The sequence below is a fragment of the Borostomias antarcticus genome (assembly GCF_949987555.1).
Source record: "Borostomias antarcticus genome assembly, chromosome: 7".
Classification (NCBI taxonomy): domain Eukaryota; kingdom Metazoa; phylum Chordata; class Actinopteri; order Stomiiformes; family Stomiidae; genus Borostomias; species Borostomias antarcticus.
The window spans coordinates 7,224,954-7,237,092 of record NC_140240.1 but is presented as its reverse complement, the minus strand read 5'-3'; the positions used below and the strand labels follow the sequence as shown (position 1 = coordinate 7,237,092).

General features: G+C 42.0%; 1 protein-coding gene across 1 annotated transcript; it reads left to right on the top strand.

Annotated features, from left to right (window-relative positions):
- Positions 1 to 5,352: 5,352 nt before the first annotated feature.
- LOC311311328 (endothelin-3) lies at positions 5,353 to 11,208 on the top strand (the record flags this gene model as incomplete). The annotated part of the gene is made up of 4 exons (XM_084441008.1): positions 5,353 to 5,422; positions 5,697 to 5,928; positions 10,856 to 11,008; positions 11,193 to 11,208. The coding sequence occupies 4 exons, from the start codon at positions 5,353 to 5,355 to the stop codon at positions 11,206 to 11,208; spliced, it is 471 nt and encodes a 156-aa protein (XP_084297134.1).
- Between the last annotated feature and the right edge of the window lie 931 nt (positions 11,209 to 12,139).

Sequence of the window (12,139 nt, the reverse complement as noted above, 5' to 3'; positions counted from 1 at the left end):
GAGCTGGGGGTGGGGTTGGGGTGACCAAACACATGAAAGTGAGACAGAGAGAGACAAACCACAACTAGTGATATTTTTGAAGATGATCAATGACATCAAGTTAATCCTCGAAGTGGAAAAATACAGGGAGTTGTATGATCCGCAGCACATGCTCTACAAAGACACCAACAAAAAAATTAAGCTTTGGGATGTCATTGCGAAGGCCATTGGAGAGCCAAGTATATTCTATTTCTCTCCACTGTCAACAAGTCGCAACACAAGTTCAGTTCAAAATCTCTGACGAGCGGGGAGAAATGCACTTCTGAAAGCCTGTGTGAACAAAGCATTAGGATGTTGAGAATTTAACCAAGAGTACATGATCATGCAGCCTCTACTGGATGTGTTTGTAATGACACAGGTACGGGTGTGGATTCATAAGATGATGGCACATAGCTCGGTAGGTAGAGCGGCCAGCTGGGGATCGCAAGGTCCCCGGCTCGATCCCAGCTTCAGGAGTGTGCCGAAGTATCCTTGAGCAAGACACTGAACCCTTAATTTGCTCACATGTGGCAAGGTGGTGCAGTACCTTGTACTGACACTTCACAGCAAGAAGGCCTGTGTTTGCAAGGGTTTTCTCCCAAAAGGAACCCAATACGAAAAACATGCAGATTGCAGAAGAACAGATTGCTAATGCTGTCCGTCTTCGTCAGAGAGCACTTGGTTGGTCCCTGTGGCGCGTCTTCTGCACACTGCCTACTGTCTGCCCCTGGCTGCACTTGGGGGAAGGATGACAGGATGGGTTAAGAGCAGAGAAGAATTTTATTGGTGTATGCCTCTGTCATTCAAGTGTGTGTGACGAATAAAGATGGTTGTTTGTTGACCCCCCTCAGATCATCAAGGAAAACCTAATTGATGATTATTTTTTAAGAGGTCGGACTGCTCTTTAGACTGGCCAAGTGAATGGATCAATTTCCATCCCACCTCCACAGCCCCTGCAACATGGACAATTTTGTATGAAATATGAGGGTTTGATGCTGGAAGGTTATGGGGCCCCATAGTAGCTGTTTGGTTAAGATTAATTTCCCAAAGGGATCAGTGTGGAATGAGGATTCTAAGCCTCATGCCTTACATTCCCATGATGTACAAGGTGTGTTCAGTAGGACCTCCCTCTACCGCCCAACCTCTGCCTTGCTCCAGACTTTATTTTCTCAAGGTGTTTTCTGTTCAAACACTCGGGTTCCAGAGAGAGGCACTAGCAGAAAGAACATAAATCCATTCAGAATAGTTAGATCTAAGATTTTCTGGGATTTAACGGGTAGCTATGGTATTGGACTGGTATTGGGTCAATTTTCCCTCAAATTACTGGATTAATCTGCCTGACAGACAATTTGCTGAAGCTGTGATGTCCTTCCTAAAATCCACTTAAAAAAATGATTTTCTGTCTTAAAAAGCATCTATCCTGAATGTATCAACACTGCTATCATTGCTGGCATTGTCTGCTGTCATGCAGCAAGCAATGACAATTTCTCATAAAGACAGCTGGGAAATCAGTGACAGGCTACACACTTCAACTGGAGTGCAAGGCTTTACAGCTTAGATTGAAAACACATGTTAGAAGTGAAGAATGGACTCTGATGGGACTTTGACAAAAGGCTGCATTGGCATTCCAGATATGGTGTTTGTAAGGATTTGGGAATCCTTACAAAGCTCCATTCATGGGTGTGAGAAAATACAGTATGACTAAAGAAACATGCAATGACAAAGAATTCAAACTTCTCCAAAGCTTTACTTGAGGTCTACCATGCATGTGAGGAGTCTGGATGTCACACTGGAGTAATCAAGGTTAACCACCCAGCATACAGTATTTTATATATGCCTTGGAACAGGGAATCTGTCACTTATCTATGTATGTTTGGCAGATGGATTTCATTCTCTGCTGATAGAATACTGATCTAGGATCCAAGATGTAATAAATGAGCCAAGAGCTCAGCAAACACCCATATGGTTAGCCTACGTACAGATAGCCTGACATACTGAATACAAGGCTTGAAGAGTTTCAGCTCAGAATGTCCAGGGGCTTCTGGTACGCTGGAATTCAGGTGTAGGCATCTTCAGGAGAGTTCACATACAGTAGGGAGAGGATATTAGGGGTAAAATCTGTTTCCTTTGGTGTACGATATTGTATGCTGAACATCCCTCTATAGTAGCTTGGATGGATTTGAAACCACATCAAAATTTACTGTTGAGGGAATGTTCTTACGGCCTCCTATGTTTCTGTTCTGTTCTCTGTTCTGTTCTTGTCTGTCTTCCCTAGGAGTTTGTTGTTGTGCTCGCAATAACATGTCCTACCTTATGGCAATAAAAACAGGAATGCTACTCTTTGTAGCCTCAAGCCACCGCTGGGCTCTGACTAGTTTGAGAAGTACTGTAGGACAGCTTTCCACACAACAGTAATACAACAGTGTTGGAGTGTGGCAATGCTGCTGAGTCAAGGTGTCCATGAAGATATGGCTGGTGCAGCTATCCAAACCGCAGTGGGTCAGGACAAACCTGAAGGGCTAGTCGATGGTCACGCTGCTCCCCCTGCGAAGGCAGAGGCTGATGTTGAGGTTGTGGTGAAAACCCCAGTTACTCTGCCCTGGTTTGATCCTTTGTCATTGTCATGTCCACTCAAGGGTCGAGCGGAGACGCTCGTGGGAAGGTGCATGCCAGGAAGGCACGCATGTCCACAAATTGGTCCACCACCAGCTCCTAAATTTGATATTTTGTTATAAGCAGGCATATTGCTTTGGTGCTGCCATTCAGAGATTCTGATTTATTTTCTGTTACAGTACATTGTGATTATTTGTGTAGTGACCTTTTGTTGGGCCTCCCACTTTAGTTTGTTGTCATGAGTTGCTACTGCTGCAGTTGTCTGATGTGCTTGGAACTATGGTAGTGACTAGTTTTACTAGTCTCAGCAGCATTGCCACAGTTTTACTAGTCACGAGCTGCTACTGATTTGGTTGAGTGACCAAATGCAGTAGCATTATTTGTTTGGGCCACGGTAGTGACATCTTTATGTGTTTGTGGGTGTGTCTCTCCAGGTCATAGTGGGTTTGTTACTTTGTTTTCAATTAATTTCAGTAACTTGGTGTGGTTTAAGACCATCTTGTGGGTGACCTGTGTTTGTGTGTGTGGTGGGAGGTGCTTTCCATTTTGTGGGGTCACATTTTAGTTATGCTATTTCAGTGGATATGGTGATAACTGTGTGTGGTAACCCACTTGGTTGAGCTGACGTGTTCTACTTTTTGTTTGGTCACTTGTTACTGTTTCGGATTGGTTGATGTAGCACCTCGTAGAGTTTGTGTGTACTGTTTGTCACTGTTCTTAATAAGTAGGTGGGGGTGTTACAGCCACCTACTGTATGTTTCTATTCTGTTCTCGGTTCTGCTCTTGTCAGTCTTCCCTAGGTGTTCATCGTTCTGCTTGTTGTGTCCAGTCCATCAACTAATCATCAACTCCACCTGTGTCCAATCATTCCCCTGCTCTGCCGTCCAAGCAGATGATGATCTGCCACCTGCTGTATTCAGTCATGTTTCCTGTGCAAAGCAAGAGAGAGTTGTTTTGTTTGTGGCCTATACTTTTAGTTCCATCTGTGATACTAGTGTTCTGTGTGGGTTTTTGTTGCTGTTGCCTTGTCCTCCATTTCCAGCAGTCATTGTGGGGAAGGGCTAGGTAAGAAAGCCATGCGTATACACCTCATCACGTAGGTAGCCTGTTTGTATATACACCATGTCAGTGCAAGTGGGTGTCGCACCTTTCTGTGTAGAAGTTAGTTTAGTGCTGAGGGCCTAGTAGTAGTTTTTATCTGGCTTCTAGTTAATTAGTGAATAGGAAAGCTCAGGGTCCTTTTTGCTTTAGGCACACCCCTCGCACAGTCCTTCTCTCCCTTTTGGTTTTGCTTATAACCCTACTCTGTTTGTCTATTATTATTGTATTGTTATTGGTTATTTTCTATTTAACCTTTCTGTGAAAGTAAATAAATATACATAGATAACTATATATATAAATATATATAGTTTGGATTTTATCTAATTTGGCAATTTGGTATGTTTTGTGTGCACCCGCCATCCTCCTCATTCTCCACACCTGTGTGCGCGCCTGCAGGCCGTCACATTAGTCCCCCTCGCTACCATCGGAGGAGGCGTGTAACAAATCTTGAGTTGTGATGGACACAATTGCAGGTGAACACATTTCAACCATTTAGCAAATGCATCATAGACCCCATTCACACCTGGCATTAAAATGTGTCTTGTATCTACAGTAGATATGGTTTAACCAGATTACATTTATACCTGGTATTAATTTGTGTCTCTAGTGAGATCTGATTGTTCTATTTAGCTCAATAAAACGAATGCCACATTGGATTGAAAATGCTTTTGCGTTTATACTTGTGTTCAATGTGGTCACAATGCGTCCCTGACCACCTCCGGAGGTGGTTTGGCTGATCAGATCACAATCCGTCTTCAAAACGTTTTGGGTGCATTTACACAAAACACATTTTAATATCAGGTGTAAATGGGGTCATAAATGTAACTTAAAATAAATGATGGGTTGTCAAAGAGCATGTGAAAGCTAACTTTCTGGGGAGCTTACCCTGTCTGATAGGTTACCTGTAGGTCAATCCAATTTAGTTTTTATGTTTTGTTGAATTACTTTTATTAGATGCAGATCTGGGAGACACTCATTTAAAAGTCCCTTTATAGCCACTTTAAAAGTCCCTTTATAGCCAGAAGTAGGATAAAACATTCTGTTCAAAATTGGGCATTGTCGTGATATAGTAGTGCTTTGTTTTGTGACGCACGCACGCGCGCGCGCGCACACGCAGATCTGATGCTCTCTGGCATTAAATCTTCAAGTTTTAAAACTATTTCCACATTATCCAATACTTAGGCTACTAATTTCTAACTTACTCTAACTCCATCTACCACTACTATATTGATATGTTCCGGGACGTTTATTTTCTCACTCATCAACGTCAGCGAGAGTGAGCGTCAGTGTCGTAGCGCTCCCTCAGGCGGGTTGTGCTGTTTGGGTAGGTAACACCGCACAGCCTATAAAGGCTCATTGCACGCCACAAGAACACTAGCGCGTCCAGCCTTGTAGGATAGTCAACTGAGAGGAAACTGAACCAATAGTCTCTCAAAAACAGATGGAAAACTAAAATGTTTATTTTGGGAAGAGCTACAGTTATCAACCTGGATATCTCCTGTTTTTTTGGGATTTGTATTTGTTAGGCGACAACTGTCATTAACTATTTGGATAGGCTACGGCAAAATTATTCTCAACCTTGTTTGTTGCTGTCAATCTGATATTTCTTACGCATGTGGCATGGCTAGTGTGTCACTGATGGATCTGGGATTTCTGCTTTTAATCGGACTAACAGCAGCTTTTGCAAATGGTAAATTATTGATTAACCAATTTAAAGTTTACTGAACGGCGATTTTCTGTATTAACCTGTAGTCAGATGTGTCGACCAGATATTTATCATAATCCATTAACCTACATCTTTGATGTATAGCCTATACACCTTTCGACAATTTAGACATCAGCCTAATCTTCCGTTCAGGAACAGCACCACATAAAAGCATGTGTGAACGCTATTTTGATTTTCGCCTACCATAATTACTTCATTTCCTTAATAATCAAATTTGTATGTGACTTCTGTACTTTAGGCAAAGATGTGAGCCAGAGGAGAGAGATGGAGTCTGTTAAACTGAGTGACATCTCCAGGACCTCCTCGGAGCAGCTGGGCAGGGTTGTCTCTCACAGTGAGGATTCACAGCGTCTCCAGGGCGAGCCGTCAAAGCCTCGGAGGCGTGCCAAGAGATGCACATGCTACACCTACAAAGACAAGGAGTGTGTCTACTATTGCCACCTGGATATTATTTGGATCAACACACCAGAGTAAGTGTAACGTGAATTTGCCTCACTAAATACTTATTGATTTCACACCGATTTCAAGAGAACCAGGCATGTGGCTTTGTAGCTGAGTGGCTCTACCGATTCTTAATAATGATAGGGTTCAGAGGGACTTCTGACATTACCCCTAGAAAATATATAGAAGCATTTTAGTGTCCATCACTTGAGGAGGAAAAATGTAGAGTAGGCCCATAATTGAGGACATTAGTTGCGGACTCACTGATTAAGCCTGGCAAGCCGTTGTAAAGTGCTTTAAGGCTAACACCCGCCAGCTGACAGTCACTGTCGCATATAATTATTTAGTTTGGTCACTGTTAGGCTACATGTGACCGAGTCTGGAGATTACCACCTATAGAGCAGGAAAATCTGTAAAACTGCGTAGGCTGTAATGTTAAGATTTTCGTTTTCAGAAGGAAACTTGTTTTCAATCTGCTGAGAAAAGATTTGTGGTGAGTGTTAGCCCATTGAAGCAAATTTCTCTCTTGCATATGCAATTGATTATAATGCTCAATTGATTATAATGGACATGTATGGGACAAGTAGCCTATGGGATTGTTGTTATTTGTAAGTTCAGAGTTTCTGAGCACCGTACTTTATAAATAAAATGGCACATTTCACTTCAGACAGAGATGCCTAACAGTGGCCAATGTGAAACAATGGTGTGTACAGTACCCAGCCTTATGCCATGAAATATATTGAGACTGAAATAATGTACTCTCTCTCTTCAAGAAGCATGTCTCTCAAATTAAGGAGGATATATCCTAGGCTGTAGATTGTTTTGGACCATATTTACAGAAAAAGTAGTGCTTGACTGGAAGAAAATAAATATACACATTCATTTTTGACATCTGTGCGTTTCCCCACTCAAATTAAAAAGTAGAAACACATGTGTACAGTATATGTAATTATACAGTACAGCCAAGGACGTCTGAAGTCAAACCTATGCCTATGTTTTGAACATTTTTGCACTTTTGTTAAAGGGAACTAAATAATGGTGCCAAAGAAAAGAAAGCATAAAGTAAATAAAGTGATCAACTGAACTAGTGCTAGATATAGCCTACAATCTAAACGAATAGGCTAGAGTGGCACCCTCTCCTGATTTGGTGTATTTAAGGATAATTTATGTGATGGGGGGTATGCCCATGGACAGCTTACCTCCCCTTGCCCCTGTGCCAAGAACCAAACAATAACCAAGAAGCACTGTTAATACCGTGTATAGGCATAAAACTGAACTAACAAACTTGACGGACACCTGAATGTATGAATGAGAGTGAGAAGAGAAACAGATGTGAGAAAGAGAAGGGAAGACAAAGCTCAATACCCAGATATGGACACGGACCGATATGTACGTGGCCATAACAGTTAACAGATGTTCTCCCCATATCTCTATCTGCATTTGAAGGAAGGTGTGTGTGTGTGCACGTGTGTGTGGAGGGGGTCACTTCTGAAGACCAATAGCCTTGCAGTAACCCCAACCCCTATTCATGTCCTGTGCAGGACTCATGAGGCTACCCAAATAGTAACTGAGTAATGATAGCAAGTTAGGACTCATCATTCGATTTAACGGATTCATCACCTGCAAAATAGATTTATAATCTCAGTGGGACTTCCTGAATAAATAACATTCCTGCATAATTCATCCACCTTGCATCATCTGACAAAATGGAGTGGGCTAGGATCGCTGTAAACCCGCTTTGAGTGAGACGAAATCAGTGAAATGTTTTCCTGACAGGAACCTTTCAGGAGTAAATTGATACAGATGGACCAGGGAGTTTGCCAGGCACAAATTTGCAGATTCATAATTGGCAGCTACCTGGATATAACCCTATAGTGTGAATCATACAGCTGCTAGGAGGGTCTTCCTGAACTGCCACTACTCTACTGTTCTGCATACTTTGTTCCTTAATGGGTCGATCCAGGTCACCCATACAGTACCGCCCCAGGCTCTAAGTGTGAAACTACAGAGGTCAGGTTTCGGGGCTGCTTTACTTAGTGATGGCATCATAATGTCAAGGTGAAAGTTGTGTTTTGCTGCTTAGTTGGTTGGTAGTGAAAGAGATTTAACTGAAAAAGCCCCCCCCTCCATATATCTCACTCCCTCACTCATTCCCTCCCTCCTTCCTTCACTCACTTACACTCACTCACACTCTCTCCTTTTCCTTCTCTCTCTCTCTTAATCCAGAGCAATGTTTTCCCCATGCTTCACACGTCAACACCTCTCACTTTTTGTATTTGCTCCCATTCCTGTCATAACTCAGACAGCAATGCCCTGCAGACATCCTGAAATGAAAAACAACAAAACCAGTTTCTAGAAAAGACCAGGATTATCCTAAAATGAGCTTCATTGGCAAAAGTAATTTGTAAAAAAAAAAAAAGAATCCTCCAGTTCGGGTGACCTTTTAAAGAGTTAACATTCCCAAGGTATTTGGTAACTAATTCTACAGGCTCCTGTGGTGTGTGTATATAACATGTATCTACAGAGCAAAGGCACAGATCAAACCCACAGGGCCACTGGCTTCTGTTCTGACCGGTGCCTATTAATCCATATTGTATAGTGGGATTAGCAGGGGTGATGATAGCCATCAGTCTTGGGAGAAACACAACTCATGGGCTTCGTGAAGGTGCCATAGCTCAGATTCATGGTGTTTTATGAGGAGGCCATTAACAAACCACAGGAGTCACAAAACTATGTAGCCGGGTCTGAACTATTGCCTGTCTGAATTAAACAAGCCTCTACATGTATGTCTTCTCTCTGATTTGGGACTGTAGCAGGTGCACTCTACTATGTCAGTATGTTACTATGTAAATAATATAGTTTGCAAAAGAAATCAGGGAGAATGAAGGTTCCTTATGAGTCATGTTGTCCTACACTAGTGATCAGGCAGTAAGGAATGAGAGGAGATGTATCAGGTGTCGTCCCCCCCCCTACCCCAGTGACAGAACGAGAGTTCCTCCGTGTGTTGTGCTGTGTTTGCCAAGCACCTGTGTCAACCACTAATATCCATAAAATTATATAATTACATTATATGTCTTGATATGACAACAGCGCACCTCAACATGTTGGCTCAATCTGAGCAGCATTCCATCCGGGACCCATTCAGACATAGCGTGACATGCAGCCAGTTGGAGCAGTTGCTGTAGCTTTGTCTTTTAATTTCAAGAGGCATGGATTAGTTCCAAACATCCACTTTCCGCAGACAGCCATTGGATAATTGAATGAGCTTGTAGCTTTAAGGCCTGGTTCATAGTCAACGCAAGCTACGCTGACACAGCTGTGAACGCGTCTCTTCGCAAGTGGTTCACTCGCGCGGGGGTCGCTGCCTTCCGTCAGCGCCCCTATTGAAATAGCACTTGCGACACGCGTAAAGTTACAAATTTCTGCACGACACACGTTGCTACGCAAGGACGCGTCAACGTCACCTTGCGTAGCTCGCGCTAGCGTAGCTTGCGTTGACTATGAATGGGCCCCAACTCTCTGCCTACTTTTTGTGAATGTTATTCAAGTAAATTCATGTAATAATGGCTGTTTGAATGGATTATCAATTATCATGTACTAAAAGGCCTATTTACTGGATGTAATGTTATGCAAACAATCATGGCTTCATACAGTATGTAAGCAATAATGTTCCAAATTGCTCTGTAGTCTTTCTCTTCAGTAACTCCCATTTACATCTGCTATACCAACAGGGCTGAAAATGAACACCCGCCAATGGCGGGTAAAATTTCCATTTGGCGAAATTTCGTAGGCTATCCACCACGCTGCGGGTAAATGTTTGTACCAATAGAGTGATGTAATAAATTATGCATGCGATGTCGCCACATCCATGCAATAGACCGGCGTTCTGTTTGTTGTGTGTTGCACTTAAATAGCTCCCCCACTGCACCAAATAAAGTTTTAAGTCACATGACTGTTGCGGAGCCTCGCGCACTAGGAGAGACTGGTGACGCGATGCTACTTGCGCACAGAAAATCGTTCCCATTTACCTCAGAGGATGCGCGCTACTACAGTCGACACCTGTGGAGAAGGCGAAGTCAAATTAAACTAATTTATTTAAAATTTTACTTTGGCCTCTTCCTTAAGCATGTATTCAACATAATACTATTATCTGAATGAAAAGTACTGAAACAGATGTATAATGTGACAAAAAAGGCAATTTATTATTTTGGCCGGTAAAAAATATACTTGGTCGGTGGATTTTTTCATCTACCAGTCCCCTTGGCAGGTGAGCCAAAAGTTTCAGCCCTGTATACCAACATTCATCCAAGATCCTACAGGTTCCTAAAAAAACTAACAATTAATTCATTTGAAAATCATCGTCATCGTTCAAAGTATTTTCAGCCTTCTTCATCATCATTCACATCATTTTAAGTAAAACGAACATTTTCCCAGGCAATGTTTATTTGTGAATGCCTTAAAGAAGATTCTATTGATTGTAATGCAGCACATTAGTTCCAGTCCGGGGGTTTTTTTTTTTGCACAAATAAAAAAAAAAAAAAAAATACAAAACTGACAGAACACAATTAATTAACGGTGCAGGGAGAGGCAAAAAACCCAGTGGGCTCATGTGGAGCCTACACCTAATGATCGCCAAAGAGTGTTATAAAGAACACAAAAATAACATACAGAAATTAGCATAAATGCATAAGAGTGATGGTAAACTAATAATAATAATAGTGACAAAATATATATCAACAATCAGAAAAAAAAAAAAAGTGAATGTGTGATTATGTGGTGTAGATGCAAAATGGTGTATGTGTATGGATGCATGTATGTTAGTGTGTGCGAGAATTATGCATACATGTTAAATATTAATATGGAACAAACAACATACACAACACAACATACACAAAAAATATGAAAAACCAGTGATAACCCAGCGTTAACCCAGTGCTCCCTTGTTTGTGTTTGCAGGCACACTGTTCCTTATGGGATGTCCAGCTACAGAGGCGTCCGGCGTGCGCGTCGCTCCACTCAGACGGAGAATGGAGGGAGACCGGCCGAGTCTCAGCGCTGCGTGTGTTCACTGGAGATTGACCCTGAGTGCAGCAGCTTCTGCATGGACAGGTAGGTCACTGAGCAATAACATGTTCATATCATGTTAGTTAGTATGTTGTTGTTACTGGAGTAGTTGTAGTATTACTAGAGTACACTGTGATTACTAAAGGGTGTTACCATAATTCTCTATACGGCCACAACATCAAACATGAAAGCAAACCTCAACTGTCATTTTTATCTTTCTCTCCTATAGGAAAAGGATGCCATAGTCAGTTGTGCTATGACAGGCAAGTGGCAACCACTTGTGTCCTGACACAACCATGTTCACTTCAAAGAACATTTCACTCAGACGAAGAGACTTCTTTTAGAGAATCACAGTGAGACCCTCCAAAGACTCTCCGAAGCAATCTATGAAGTGGAAAAACCAGCATTTAGCTAAACCTGCACAGATGTAGTGGACATCTAATTCAGCAGACACTTTGCTGGACCACACCATAGCTCGTCATGCCTCGTCGCCAAGTGATGGACTGATACGGGCCATGGATGGCCCACATATTTCTCAGAAAACCCTCCGTGCCAACGTTTGAGCTCTAGGAGACAGGCTTACAGAGGGACATTCGCAAAGTGAAGTGTCCGCTCTCTCTCAGCTCTCCGTCCCCTGCATACAGTACTATATGTCTGCACCGCAGATGTGGGGTATTTTACATTAGCCATGTCCCATTTGGCTTGGATATGCAAGGCCTGTCAGACAAAGAAGAAGGCATATATGGACATGTGACTGACCCTGAAAGACTAATACACCTTTGATGGAGTGCATCGTCAAAGGCGTAATCACGATACAAAATATGCAAAGACCTTCCTCTATTCATCTTGATGTGGATTTACACAAACCATGAATATGGTGAGATTCTATGCCAGAACTACATGTTGTAATGGCCATGTTGTATCCATATGTTAGCAAAATATTTTTGTACTGTAAAAGTTCTAAATGTAAAAATGTTCATACCAATAATTATATTCTGAAAGCAAAACGTGAAAAAATGTGTTGTTTTTCATTTTGTATTTCGTTCAGAACTGACACATTTACTTGCATACATAATTCCACTTCCATTGGGGTACACTTTATATGGATACAGACACATAGATGATCTACTGATGCTCAATTATCAACAAACAATGAAAATTATATTTACATGCAAA